The 12,823-nt window shown below is 43.2% G+C and overlaps 1 protein-coding gene across 4 annotated transcripts in view; it reads right to left on the bottom strand.

Moving 5' to 3' along the window:
- Nucleotides 1-12,823, bottom strand: part of TAMM41 (TAM41 mitochondrial translocator assembly and maintenance homolog) — a 56,223-nt gene that overhangs the window by 7,202 nt on the left and 36,198 nt on the right. For all 4 annotated transcript variants that reach the window (XM_007100178.4, XM_028479108.2, XM_028479109.2 and 1 more), the window contains 2 exons: nt 4,047-4,212; nt 2,702-2,764 (listed from right to left, as the gene is read on the bottom strand). In XM_007100178.4, coding sequence (XP_007100240.2) covers nt 2,702-2,764; nt 4,047-4,212 — 229 coding nt within the window. The remainder of the gene's footprint in view (nt 1-2,701; nt 2,765-4,046; nt 4,213-12,823) is intronic.

Here is a 12,823-nt window from a genome sequence, read left to right as displayed (position 1 = left end):
AGGATCCCACATGCCGCGGAGCAGCTAAGCCTGTGCGCCACAACTACTGAGCCTGCGCTCTAGAGCCCACGAGCCACAACTGCTGAAGCCTGCAAGTCTAGAGCCCGTGCTCCGCAAGAAGAGAAGCCACTGCAATGAGAAGCCCGTGCACCGCAAGGAAGAGTAGCCCCTGCTCTCCACAACCGGAGAAAGCCTGCGCGCAGCAACAAAGACCCGATGCAGCCAAAAAAAAAAAAAAAAGATGACGAGGGTGGATTTTTAAAAACCTTTTATTAGAGATGAATTCAAGCTTATAAAAGAACAGCATATATTCCCATGTATCTTCACCAGCTTCAAAAATGTATCAACTCACAGCCAATCTCAAGTCATCCCCACCCTTACCCACTTCCCTCCAACATGTTTTCTTTTGAAGCAATTCTCAGACATCCTGTCATTTCATCTGTAAATATTTCAGTATGTATTTCTACAAGAAAATGATTTTTTAACCCCATAACACCACCATTATCACAACCAAAAAAAAAAAATCGATAAATCTAGTAGTTGCTTATAGCACAGGAAGCCAAAAATAAAAAAGCCAAAGCATCCAGCCTCACCCAAGGATTATGGTAAGGGAGCTGCAATCATGCAAAACACAGATTAATAGCCTGAGCCACCCAAGCAAACAAAAGCACCTCATCTTCAGCCTTGCCAGGATAAATCAGCAAGAACACAGGCTAAATAAGTATCTTAATTGGAAATGCAAAGCTATGCACCCCTGAGTGGTAGGACAATCTTCAGCTGAGTAGATGTGGCACACGTGCTACTAAAACTTTGATGACGGGCTGAATCTTTCCAACTATCCAGGAGGGCAACACTTGGCTGCGTCCCCAGGCAGCCGGAGCGAGGCCTTAAGAGGTGTGATCGTGCAGCTCCCTGGCAATCTCAAGCCAGGGATCAGAATCAGGCTGAAAGACCACCCCCTTCTTCAGCTTCCCTCTGTGCCATTTATCCCTAGTGCTGCAGACTTCTATTTCTATGTCTGTCTCCCCTTCTAGATGATGAAGGCCCTGAAGGCAGGATGGTACAGGGTTCACCGTGTATCCTGCATGGCGAGCACATAAGGGATGCTCGGTATGCGGCTGCATAAAGAGAGACTGAACTGGAAAAGTCCATCATCAGACAATACCAAGTGCTGGAAAGAATGGGGAGAAACAAGAACTTTCATTTACTCCTAGTGGGATGATAAAATGATAAACCACTTTGGCAACTTGGCAATATCCAAAGGTGTGTTCAAATGTTTAAACCCATAACACAAGAACAGGATGTTTTAAATTTTTTTTAAAAAAGGGAATATTCAGAGAACAAAAAGAGAAAAGAGCTCCCAGAAATTAAAATAACAAAAATAAAACAACTCAATGGAAACCAAAGTGGAGAAAGCAAAGCAAAAGGACAAAGGGATCAAAAAAACGACATGAAAGAAAGAAAACCAAAGGACCAGTCTAGTCTAGGAGGTCCAATGTTTGAATAAAACGAGTTCCAGAAAGAGAAGAGAGAAAACAGATGGAAAGAACGAATACAATAAATTTTTCCTATATTCTTATACTCTGAGTTTCCAAACTGAAGGGCAATGAGTATTCAGTGTAACAGATAAAAACAGACTCACATCGAAACACACCACTGAGAAACTTCACAGCCCTGGGGTTAAAAGAAGACCCAAAAGGCTTCCAGAAAGAACATACACAAAGGATTAAGAATCAGAACGGACTTCGACAGCAGTCCTAGAAGTAAGAAGATAATAGGAGCAACGGTATCAAAATTCTAAAAGACAACTATTTCTAATCATCTCCAGCCTAAGTCTCAGTTAGGCGTGAGGGTGGACTAAAGATACACTTGGCCACACATGGGCTCCAAATCTGCCTCCCCTGCACCCTTTCCCACGAAGTTCCCGGATGGTGTGCTTCACCAAAATGAGGCTGTGCGCCACAAAAATCAAAGACACCAGATACAGGAAACAGGGTTCCTCACATGAGACAGGTGACGACAGCCTCTGTGGGAAAAGAAAGCTGTGCAGGCAAGGAAAAGCGTATCACATGGCTCAGCTATGAATCACAGTAACACAGTCAGACAATGGAAACTCAAGATTGGCTTCGCTAAAGCTACGGCACAACCATATTTGGAACACAGAGGGATGGGTGCAGGGGTGTGTGTGTGTGTGTGCGCGCGTTGGTGGGGGGGCAGTTGAATTCTAATCTGCTAGACTGAGAAGTCCACATATGATGTCTAAAATTAAAAGGAGAGAAGCAGCAATATAAGCTCATTATCTAGAGAAACAGCAGTGAAAACAAAAATAACCCACCAGGAGAGTCAGCAGTGGTTGTCTCTGGAGAGGAACATTGGGCGGGGGGAGGGCAAGGTACTGCTGTTTTTGCAACAATATCATGTGTAACTCCCACAGATATAAAAACACAAGGGGAAACCTGCACATGAGGAGTAACTGGGAAAACGCAGAGGGCCAGCAAATCCTCCCAGCAGCACCTCAGACTCCAGATGACAGCGCCATCTGCCTATCTATATGTTACTGCCGTGTCCTAAGCTATGACCATCAAAATTCAGCATTTCACAGGTACTTGCAGGATACAGCTAAAGCTTTACATTTTAAGCAGGAGCACTGAGGCTGCTCAATCCAGCAGGTACTTAAGTGTGGATTTTTAACAATTCTTACCAGCAGTGAAAATGCCTTTGGTGCTCTGTCTCATACTGGAAGGTCTCACGATTGCTGAGAGCCCTGTGAGAAAAAAACAATAACGAGGCCAAAAAAGCCAGATGTGAGTCATCCTAACACTTTTAAAACTTGAAACTAAATATTCTTTCCAGCTATCCAATAAAACCAGCAAATCTATCTCTGGTGTCAGAGTGACAGTGGGACGAGTATCAGGATGGAGGTCCAGGAGGCTGGAGCTGCCAGCTGTGTCAACGACCAGCTGTGTCGCTGACCAGCTGTGAGAACACAAGCAAATGACCGCCCCACTCTGGGCCTGGGACGCCTCGTCTTACAACCAGTGGGTTAGGTGACCCTTGAAGGTCATTTTTTTCCACTTTAAATCTGCTTAAGTCTGCTGGTTCTCAATTCCAAGATGTGAAAAGACTGGGGAAAAAAACACCAAACGTTTCTGCCTAGGAGGAAAACTTATTCTGAAATCACTCAGAGGACTCCTCGGTGAGGACAGCGGGACAGTCCTGCAGGCCCTCAGAAAGGCAGAAGAACTCACACCACGACCAGAAAAGACACGCCTCCACACGTATCTTCAGAAGAGGTACCCGGCGCCCTAGGCACATGCTCCGCTCTGCCCGCCGGGCAGGTCTCTCCACGCGACACCGTCACTGTGACTTGCGTCCTGCCAGGTGGCCGGGCTGCTCCCTGGGGAAGCTCAGCAAATACATACTCTACGGTAAACGGTGCGCTCATCTGAGGGAGGGCATCATTTTCAATTTCATGATTTCCTTCCTTACTGACTGACCTTGTAAATTACCTATAACACCTCAAAAGGCAGCAAGTCTCTGAAGATCAGGCTCAGATTTCTGGTCCTCATGGGGGATGACGTGAGGAACAGGGGCCGTGTTGGAGCAGACCTACTGTGCACACAGGAGCCACACCGAGGGGGCGTCGGCCGAGGAGAGTGGTGTTCTTGATGTTATAAAAGCATTAAAAATGTCACCAGTCTCCATCCTCCTTAGATCACCATGAAGAACAAACACACGTCTTTGAAATAACTTCTAAAAGTTATGCCCTTGGGACCAAAAGAATCATTGTTTCCCTCTCTGTCAGTGATTCAGGACCCAGGGATCTGAAAATAGAAGTACTTTCAGCACCCTACTTCAAACAAACAAGAATTTAGGTTGGGAAAACCCCCAGACTATTAGTGCTTTCTTAGTCTGAGAGGAAATCTCTCTCTCCATCTCACCAGGCAAGAAAGAATAGAGAACCCGTCTCAGCCACAAACAACGTTTGCTCCCCGCATCCACCCCCTCCGGCCAACAATTCCTCCCCGTCAGATTCATGAACGTACCTAGACGCACCACGTCTCCACAGTCGGGGTCATGAGCCACCTGTAATAAAGTTTCTTCCACATCTCTGTTTTTTCCAGGAGGGTCCATAATATGATTTATTTGTTGCTGTAAGGTTTTGGGCAATGTCATTAGCTGAGTGAACTGTCCTTCTGGGCTTTTATCGATCTAAGGAAAAAAAAAAAGATGATGTCTATGGAAAGTGCTTTGAATTCTATAAATATTCAAAGCACATGGCTTCTCCTTAAAACCACACAAACATATATGAACTCACACCTAGTAGACTAGGCAGCGTGCTAAGGAGACTTTCTCCTTTCTGAAACTGAATGCCTAGGTGTTAAGGATTCTATGTTCCTTAGAACAAGTTTTGCGGGACGCGGGCCTCTCACTGCTGCGGCCTCTCCCGCTGCGGAGCACAGGCTCCGGACGCGCAGGCTCAGCGGCCATGGCTCACGGGCCCAGCCGCTCCGTGGCACGTGGGATCCTCCCGGACCGGGGCACGAACCCGCGTCCCCTGCATAGGCAGGCGGACTCTCAACCACTGCGCCACCAGGGAAGCCCCGAACAAGTTAATTCTTTTCCTATGATATTCTATTTGTACTTAAGAATAGAAATTTCTTTCAAGAATCAATTTTTGACTCTCAGTTTAAAAATTTCTATTTGTTCTAAATCCGGTAGTTAAAGAAAGTAAAGCTTCAGCTAAAATTCATCAACACACCGGCACATCCAAGTACTCATTTTCTTTTATTTATTTATTTAAACTTTATTTATTTATTTTTGGCTGTGTTGGGTCTTCATTGCTGCGTGCGGGCTTTCTCTAGTTGCAGCGAGCGGAGGCTACTCTTTGTTGCGGTGTGAGGGCTTCTCACTGCGGTGGCTTCTCTTGTTGTGGAGCACGGGCTCTTGGCGTGTGGGCTTCAGTAGTTGTGACATGTGGGCTCTGCAGTTGTGGCTCACGGGCTCTAGAGCACAGGCTCAAGAGTTGTGGCACCTGGGCTTAGTTGCTCCACGGCATGTGGGATCTTCCCGGACCAGGGCTTGAACCCATGTCCCCTGCATTGGCAGCGGATTCTTGACCTCTGCACCACCAGGGAAGTTCCCCAAGTACTCATTTTAAACACAGGGGCACAAAGTAACATAGCCAGTAACATGCAGCCAATCAGAGAGTGGGATCTAAATTTGTGTCTCCTGTCTGTAGGGCCTTTTATATATCATGCTGTATTTCATAAACTGTAGGAATAAACTGATGACAGAGACCAATCTTTATTCACTTTTAATCCTCTGGCATACAGTAGGTACTCAAAAAACATCGGTTGAATAAGAGGATGAATAACTGCACCAATAAAGCTTAGTTGTCATTATTTCTTAAATAGCAGTAAGTTATACCAATGGTTTCTGTTCCCAGTGTATTCTAAAATACATCAAATTTAAAGAAAAATACAGAAATAAAACATATATAAAACTATGCATTAGACTTTACTTGGAAACCTGTGAATCAAAAGTTCTCCATAGAGCTAAGCCCACACCCAGCTTCCCTAACTCCTAGTCTAATATATTTTACGTCATGGAACTAAATTTTTCCAAAATCATGTAAACATCTACTGCCTGCCAAGGTGAAAACCAGTACCACTGCCCTCAGCAGCTCATCACATTATTCTCCCAGTAAGAATCTGTCTTGTATTCTTTTAACAAGCGTTTAGGTTTTAACTTTAAGAGAACAGTAAGAAAAAAAAATAAATGAATGTATTACATTTTAGATTTGGATTTTCCAGATATGACCAACTTTCTTAGAATTCATTCATTCTACCATTTTTTTCATTCAACAAATATTTACTGAGTATATGCCAATGTCTAGATTTTCTAGTTTTATCTATAAAATCTATGCAAAAAAGAAGAAAATGCTATTATTTAGTGGCTCCAATAAGGTGAAGATTTTTTTAACCTAAGTATTTCATATTTATCATTGAGATGGTCCTAAATTCACAGGATTCAACCTCTACTTAGCTTTGGCTAGATAAATGACAGAAAATGTGAATATTTCTGTAAAATATGCTAGAAATGACATTTATAGAGTCATATTTTGGGGCCAAGTATTGAGATTAGTCACTAGGATGTTATATTTCAAGGCTTTACCTATGAAACTTCCAGGAGTTTTAGAGATGCCAAAATGGCTGAGTAACATGAGGAATTAGAAAACAGTATTTGCCACTGCTTTCTCTTGAGGAAAAGAATGCACTGGAGTTTTTGTTTGAAAGCATGTGCTTAAAGACAAAATATTAGGGGTGACATGTTCAAATAAATTGCAAAATTCTAATTATCCTTACTCTTTAATTCTCATTAAAACACAATAATGAAAGCATTCAGTTAAATTACGAGTCAAATTGCATTTTAAAAGCAGACATGGAAAAGACCACATGTTCTATGATTCCATTTACAGGAAGCGTCTAGAATAGGCAAATCCACGGAGTCAGAAAGTAGATTAGTGGCTGCCTGGCGGGAGGGGAAGCTAGGTACTGCTACTGGGAATGGGGTTTCTTTTTGGAGTGATGAAAATGTTGTAAAACTAGATTGCGGTGATGGCTGCACAACTCTGTAAATAGACTAAAAACCACCGAATTTTACGGTATGTAAATTATATCTCAATAAGGCTGATGTTTTAAAAGAGCAGATATGGTCATATGATAGTGGATGCTGTGTTGCAGCGACCAGATCCTGGCTTTGGGGGCAAGGTACTCATTCTGCTAGCTGCTGGGAAAGTTGGCTCACTCCCTCTCTCAGAGTCCCTCCCAGAACCGTCCTCAGGCAAAGGGAGCTGCCTGTATCCAAAGACTAGAAAATGCAGGAGTACAAAGGCCTGGTCTCTTTGCCCCAAGTGGGGACAGCTAGGAAGGGCCATCGAGCTCCATAGTGCCATCACAGGATCAGATGAAGTCTCTGTTTCTAATCTCCCCAATCCTGATCCTACACAATTGGTACCAAGAGTGGTCCTAGAAAGCACATTCTCAGACAGCATTTTGGAGCTATCATAGTGTAGAAGGCCAAGTGTAAGCCTCTGAAGCTTCCGTTCTCACCCCCTGGCCAAGAGTAATGAAAAAACAAAACCACATCACAGGAGGAATGGCAGAGATTAATGCCACCTATAGACCTGAAGGATGCAGGGGTATGATGTTTAATTTTGTATGTCAACTTGGCTAGGCAATAGGGCCCAGTTGCTTGGTTAAACTTTAATCCAGATGTTACTGTAAAGGTATCTTTTTAACTCAGTAGACTTTGAGTAGCAGATGACCCCCATTAATACGGATGGGCCTCATCCAGTCAGTTGAAGGCCTTGTGAAAAAAGACTAAAGTTTCCTGAGGAAGAAGGAAGTCTGCCTCCAGACTGCCCTCAGACTCAAGAGTACAACATACTCTTCCCTGGGTCTCCGGCCTGCTGGCTTGCCCTGCAAATTTCAAACTTGCCAACCCTCACAAAACTGTGAGTTAATTCCCTAAGATAAATCTTTCTCTAGATATCCTATTGGTCCTGTTTCTCTGGAGAACCCTGACTAATACTAGAGCTAATGGTCCCATCATATCTCCACTGAGCCTGGCCTTCACAAAATCCCAATGGATTCTGGCAGATCGTAGCAGACCACCACAAACTCAACCAAGTAGAAGCCCCGCTGTTATCGACTGTGCCAGATGTGGTAAGTCTGCTGAAGTGTATTAACAGAACCTCAGGAATCTGGACGGGGCCACAGACCTGGCGAATGCATTCTTTGCCATCCATAAGAGGAAGGAGGGTCAGAAGCAGCTCACATTCATACAGGACAGACAAGAGTACACCTTACAATTTGCCTCAAGGCTATGTTAACTCCCCCATCCTCTGTCATAAGATATTCAAAGAAAACCAGACTATTTGGATATTCTGTGTAATCTCATTGGTCTACTACATCAATGACATGTTGCTGCTGTCACCTGGTGAGCACTAAAGGGCAAGTACACTGGAGGCCTTGGTAGATATATGCATCCCAGAGGGTAAAAGATAAACCTCGTGAATTCTGAGGAGCCCACCACATCAGGGAGGTTTTTAGGGGTCAAGTGATCTGGAGCACTCTGGGACATCCTCTCCAAAGTAAAGATCAACTTACGGCATCTTGTACCTCTCACCACTAAGATAGAAGCACACTGCCTGATAGGCCTCTTCAGGTTCTAGAGGCAGCATATTCCGCACTTGGGAATAATGCGCAGAGCCATTTACCCAGTGATATAAAAGGATGCCAGGTCTGTGAGGGGCCAGAGTGAAAACGAGCTCTGCAATAGATACAGGCAGCAGGGTAAGCAGCCCTCCACCACGTGGGCCATACCTCCCTATAAACTATGGTACTAAAGGTATCCTCAGTGCACAGAGAAGCCATGGGAAGTTACAGTGGGCTCCCAGTAGGAGATCACAATGTAGTCTGCTAGGGTTCTGGAGCAAGGCCATGCCATCTGTAGTGAAGAAGCACACACCACTTGAAATCAGCTCCTAGATGCTACACCCTGGCAGAGATGGAGCTTCTAACCATGGGACATCAAATGACCACGTATCAAGAACTGCCCATTATGAACTGGGATCTGCCAGATTCACCAAGTCATACGGTCAGGAAGCTCAAGAGCAATCCACTGTAGGATGTAAGAGATACACCAGCATTGGACATGAGCAAGGCCAGAGGGCACAAGTCAGCTGCACAAACAGGAAACCCAGACCCCCATAATTTCCACTGTTGCACCAGCACATAATGTTCTACTTCTCCACTGGCTCATGCACATGGCTACAAGGAGGCTTTGGGAGGAGGATAAAGGATGAGCTTGCTTCATGGATGATTTGGCTTGTAGTATGTACGGGGTGAAAATGATGCATTACAGCCGCACCCAGGGATAGCCCTGGAAGACACTGATGAGGAGCTATCGTCCCAATGAGTTTGCTGCAGGTGGCACACTGGTTACCCACTTTATACGGAAAAAGTGGCCCAAGATAAGAATATATAAAGACTCAAAGAGGGGACAATGGTTCACTGGTTGGTTAGGGACCTAAAAGGAAAAAGATTAGAAGGTGGAAGACAGGATTTGGGGGAAGAGGCATGTGGATGGACCTATGGGAGGGGACACAAAGTATGAAGATCTTTGTATTCTACATTAATGCTTCCTTCAGAGAGCATCCAACGCAGAAGCAACAACAACCAAAAGAACAATTTAGCCAGTTGATTCAACAGGCTCTGTCATCCCAGTGATGGCATAACGGCTTGTAGCAGGAGTAGTGGGCAGTAGGGATAGAGGCTCTGCCCAGATCCAGTATCAGGGGCTTCTACTCACCGAGGCTGACTGAGCCACTGCTGTGGTTGAAAGTCTATCATGACAGCAACAGAGGCCAACACTGAGATCCTCATAACACGACCATCTCCTGAGACTAACCAGCCACTTGGTGATAAGTTGACTACACTGGATCCCTTCCACCTGGGAACGGGCAGCAACTCATCCTGCCTGGAAGTGACTCATATTCTGAGCATGGGCTTGCCTTTCCTGCCCACAGGACTCAGCCAATACCACTGTACAGGGCTCACAGGGCACAGGTGCAGGATGGGCACAGGATCACGGCTCCACTGTTCCTACCACACAGTGCCCCAGAGCTGCCAGCCTGGGAGAGCAGTAGTTCTCAAAAAGGGGACATTTTTGGCCCCCACAACAAAGAATTATTCAGCCTAAAATGTCAATAGTGTCACTGTTGAAAAACCCAATGAAAGAGCTTTGAAGAAAAGCTGAGCAACAGTTTAGAGACGATACCCTGTGATAGTGGGGCACAGTATATGCCCTAAATTAATGGCCGTTATAGAGTACTATGTTCCCAACTGCTAGACTACATGAGTCTGGGAATCACAGGGTAAAAGGAGAAACAGTCTTGCTTACTGTCACTCCCAGGGACCACCTGGGCAATCTGTGCTTCTCATCTCCACAACTTTAGGACTGTGGGTCTAGAGATCCTAGTTTCCAAAGAAGAAGTGCTTCTCCCAGAGGACACAATAAGCATCCTAGTAAACTTAAAGCTATGAGAGGGCAGACAGCAGAAGCAACAAGAACTACAATCCTGCAGCCTGTAGAACAAAAACCACATTCACAGAAAGACAGACAAGATGAAAAGACAGAGGGCTATGTACCAGATGAAAAAACAAGATAAAATCCCAGAAAAACAACTAAATGCAGTGGATAGGAAACCTTCCAGAAAAAGAATTCAGAATAACGATAGTGAAGATGATCCAGGACCTCAGAAAAAGAATGAAGGCAAAGATCGAGAAGACGCAAGAAGTGTTTAACAAAGACCTAGAAGAATTAAAAAACAAACACCTAGAAGAATTAAAGAACAAACAAACAGAAATGAATACAATAACTGAAATGAAAAATACACTAGAAGGAATCAATAGCAGAATAACTGAGAGAGAAGAATGGATAAGTGACCTGGAAGACAGAATGGTAGAATTCACTGCCGCAGAACAGAATAAAGACAAAAGAATGAAAAGAACTAAAGACAGCCCAAGAGACCTCTGGGACAACATTAAACGCAACAACATTTGAATTACAGGGGTCCCAGAAGGAGAAGAGAGAGAGAAAACACCTGAGAAAATATTTTAAGAGATTATAGTCTAAAACTTCCCTAACATGGGAAAGGAAATAGCCACCCAAGTCCAGGAAGCGCAGAGAGTCCCAGGCAGGACAAACCCAAGGAGAAACACGCCAAGACACATAGTAATCAAACTGACAAAAATTAAAGACAAAGAAAAATTATTGAAAGCAATAAGGGAAAAATGACAAATAACATACAACAGAACTCTAAGGTTAACAGCTGATTTCTCAGCAGAAACTCTACAGCCAGAGGGAGTGGTATAATATATTTAAAGTGATGAAAGGGAAGAACCTACAACCAAGATCACTCTACCCAACAAGGATCTCATTCAGATTTGACAGAAATCAAAAGGTTTACAGACAAGCAAAAGCTAAGAGAATTCAGCACCACCAAACCAGCTCTACAACAAATGATAAAGGAACTTCTCTAAGTATAAACAGAAGAGAAGAAAAGGACCTACAAAAACAAACCCCCCAAAATTAAGAAAATAGGAACGTACACATCGATAATTACCTTAAACGTGAATGGATTAAATGGTCCAACCAAAAGACACAGGCTCGCTGAAGGCATACAAAAACAAGACCTATATATATGCTGTCTACAAGAGACCCGCTTCAGACTTAGGGACACATACAGACTGAAAGTGAGGGGATGGAAAAAGATATCCATGCAAATGGAAATCTAAAGAAAGCTGGAGTAGCAATACTCATATCAGATAAAATAGATGTTAAAATTAAGACTGTTACAAGACACAAGGAAGGACACTACATAATGATGAAGGAATCAATCCAAGAGAAGAATATAACAACTATAAACATATATGCACCCAGCATAAGAGCACCTCAACATAAGGCAACTGCTAACAGCTATAAAAGTGGAAATCGATAGTAACACAATAATAGTGGGGGACTTTAACACCTCACTTATACCAATGGACAGATCATCCAAACAGAAAATCAATAAGGAAGCACAAGCTTTAAATGACACAATAGACCAGATAGATTTAATTGATATTTATAGGACACTCCATCCAAAAACAGCAGATTACACTTTCTTCTCAAGTGCACATGGAACATTCTCCAGGATAGATCACATCTTGGGTCACAAATCAAACCTCAGTGAATTAAAGTAATTTGAAATCATATCAAGCATGTTTTCTGACCACAACGCTATGAGATTAGAAATCAATTAAAGGGAAAAAACCGTAAAAACCACAAACACATGGAGGCTAAACAATACAATACTAAATAACCAAGAGATCACTGAAGAAATAAAAAAAACCCTAGAGACAAATGACAACAAAAACACGACAATCCAAAATCTACGGGATGCAGCAAAAGCAGTTCTAAGAGGGACGTTTAAAGCAATACAATCCTACCTCAAGAAACAGGAAAACGAAAAAGGAGAAATTACAACAGACACCGCAGAAATACAAAGCATCCTAAGAGACTGCCACAAACAACTCTATGCCAACAAAACGGAAAATCTGGAAGAAATGGACAAATTCTTTGAAAGGTATAACCTTCCGAGACTGAACCAGGAAGAAATAGAAAATCTGAACAGACCAATCACAAGTAATGAAATTGAAACTGTGACTAAATATCTTCTAAGAAACAAAAGTCCAGGACCAGATGGCTTCACAGGTGAATTCTATCAAACATTTAGAGAAGAGCTAACCCCCATCCTTCTTAAACTCTTCCAAAAAATTGCAGAGGAAGGAACACTCCCAAACTCATTCTATGAGGTCACCATCACCCTGATACCAAAACCAGAGAAAGACACTACAAAAAAAGAAAATTACCGAGCAATATCACTGATGAATATAGATGCAAAAATCCTCAACAAAATACTAGCAAACAGAATCCAGCAACACATTAAAAGGATCATACACCATGATCAAGTGGGATTTATCCCAGGGATGCAAGGATTCTTCAATATATGCAAATCAATCAATGTGATACACCATATTAACAAACTGAAGAATAAAAACCATATGATCATCTCAATAGATGCAGAAAAAGCTTTTGAGAAAATTCAGCACCCATTTATGATAAAAAAAAAAAAAACCCTCCAGAAAGTGGGCATAGAGGGAACCTACCTCAACATAATAAAGGCCATATACGACAAACCCACAGCAAACAT

The sequence above is a fragment of the Physeter macrocephalus genome, chromosome 18, assembly GCF_002837175.3.
Source record: "Physeter macrocephalus isolate SW-GA chromosome 18, ASM283717v5, whole genome shotgun sequence".
NCBI classification, from domain to species: Eukaryota; Metazoa; Chordata; class Mammalia; order Artiodactyla; family Physeteridae; genus Physeter; species Physeter macrocephalus.
This window is presented reverse-complemented; position numbering and strand designations above follow the sequence as displayed.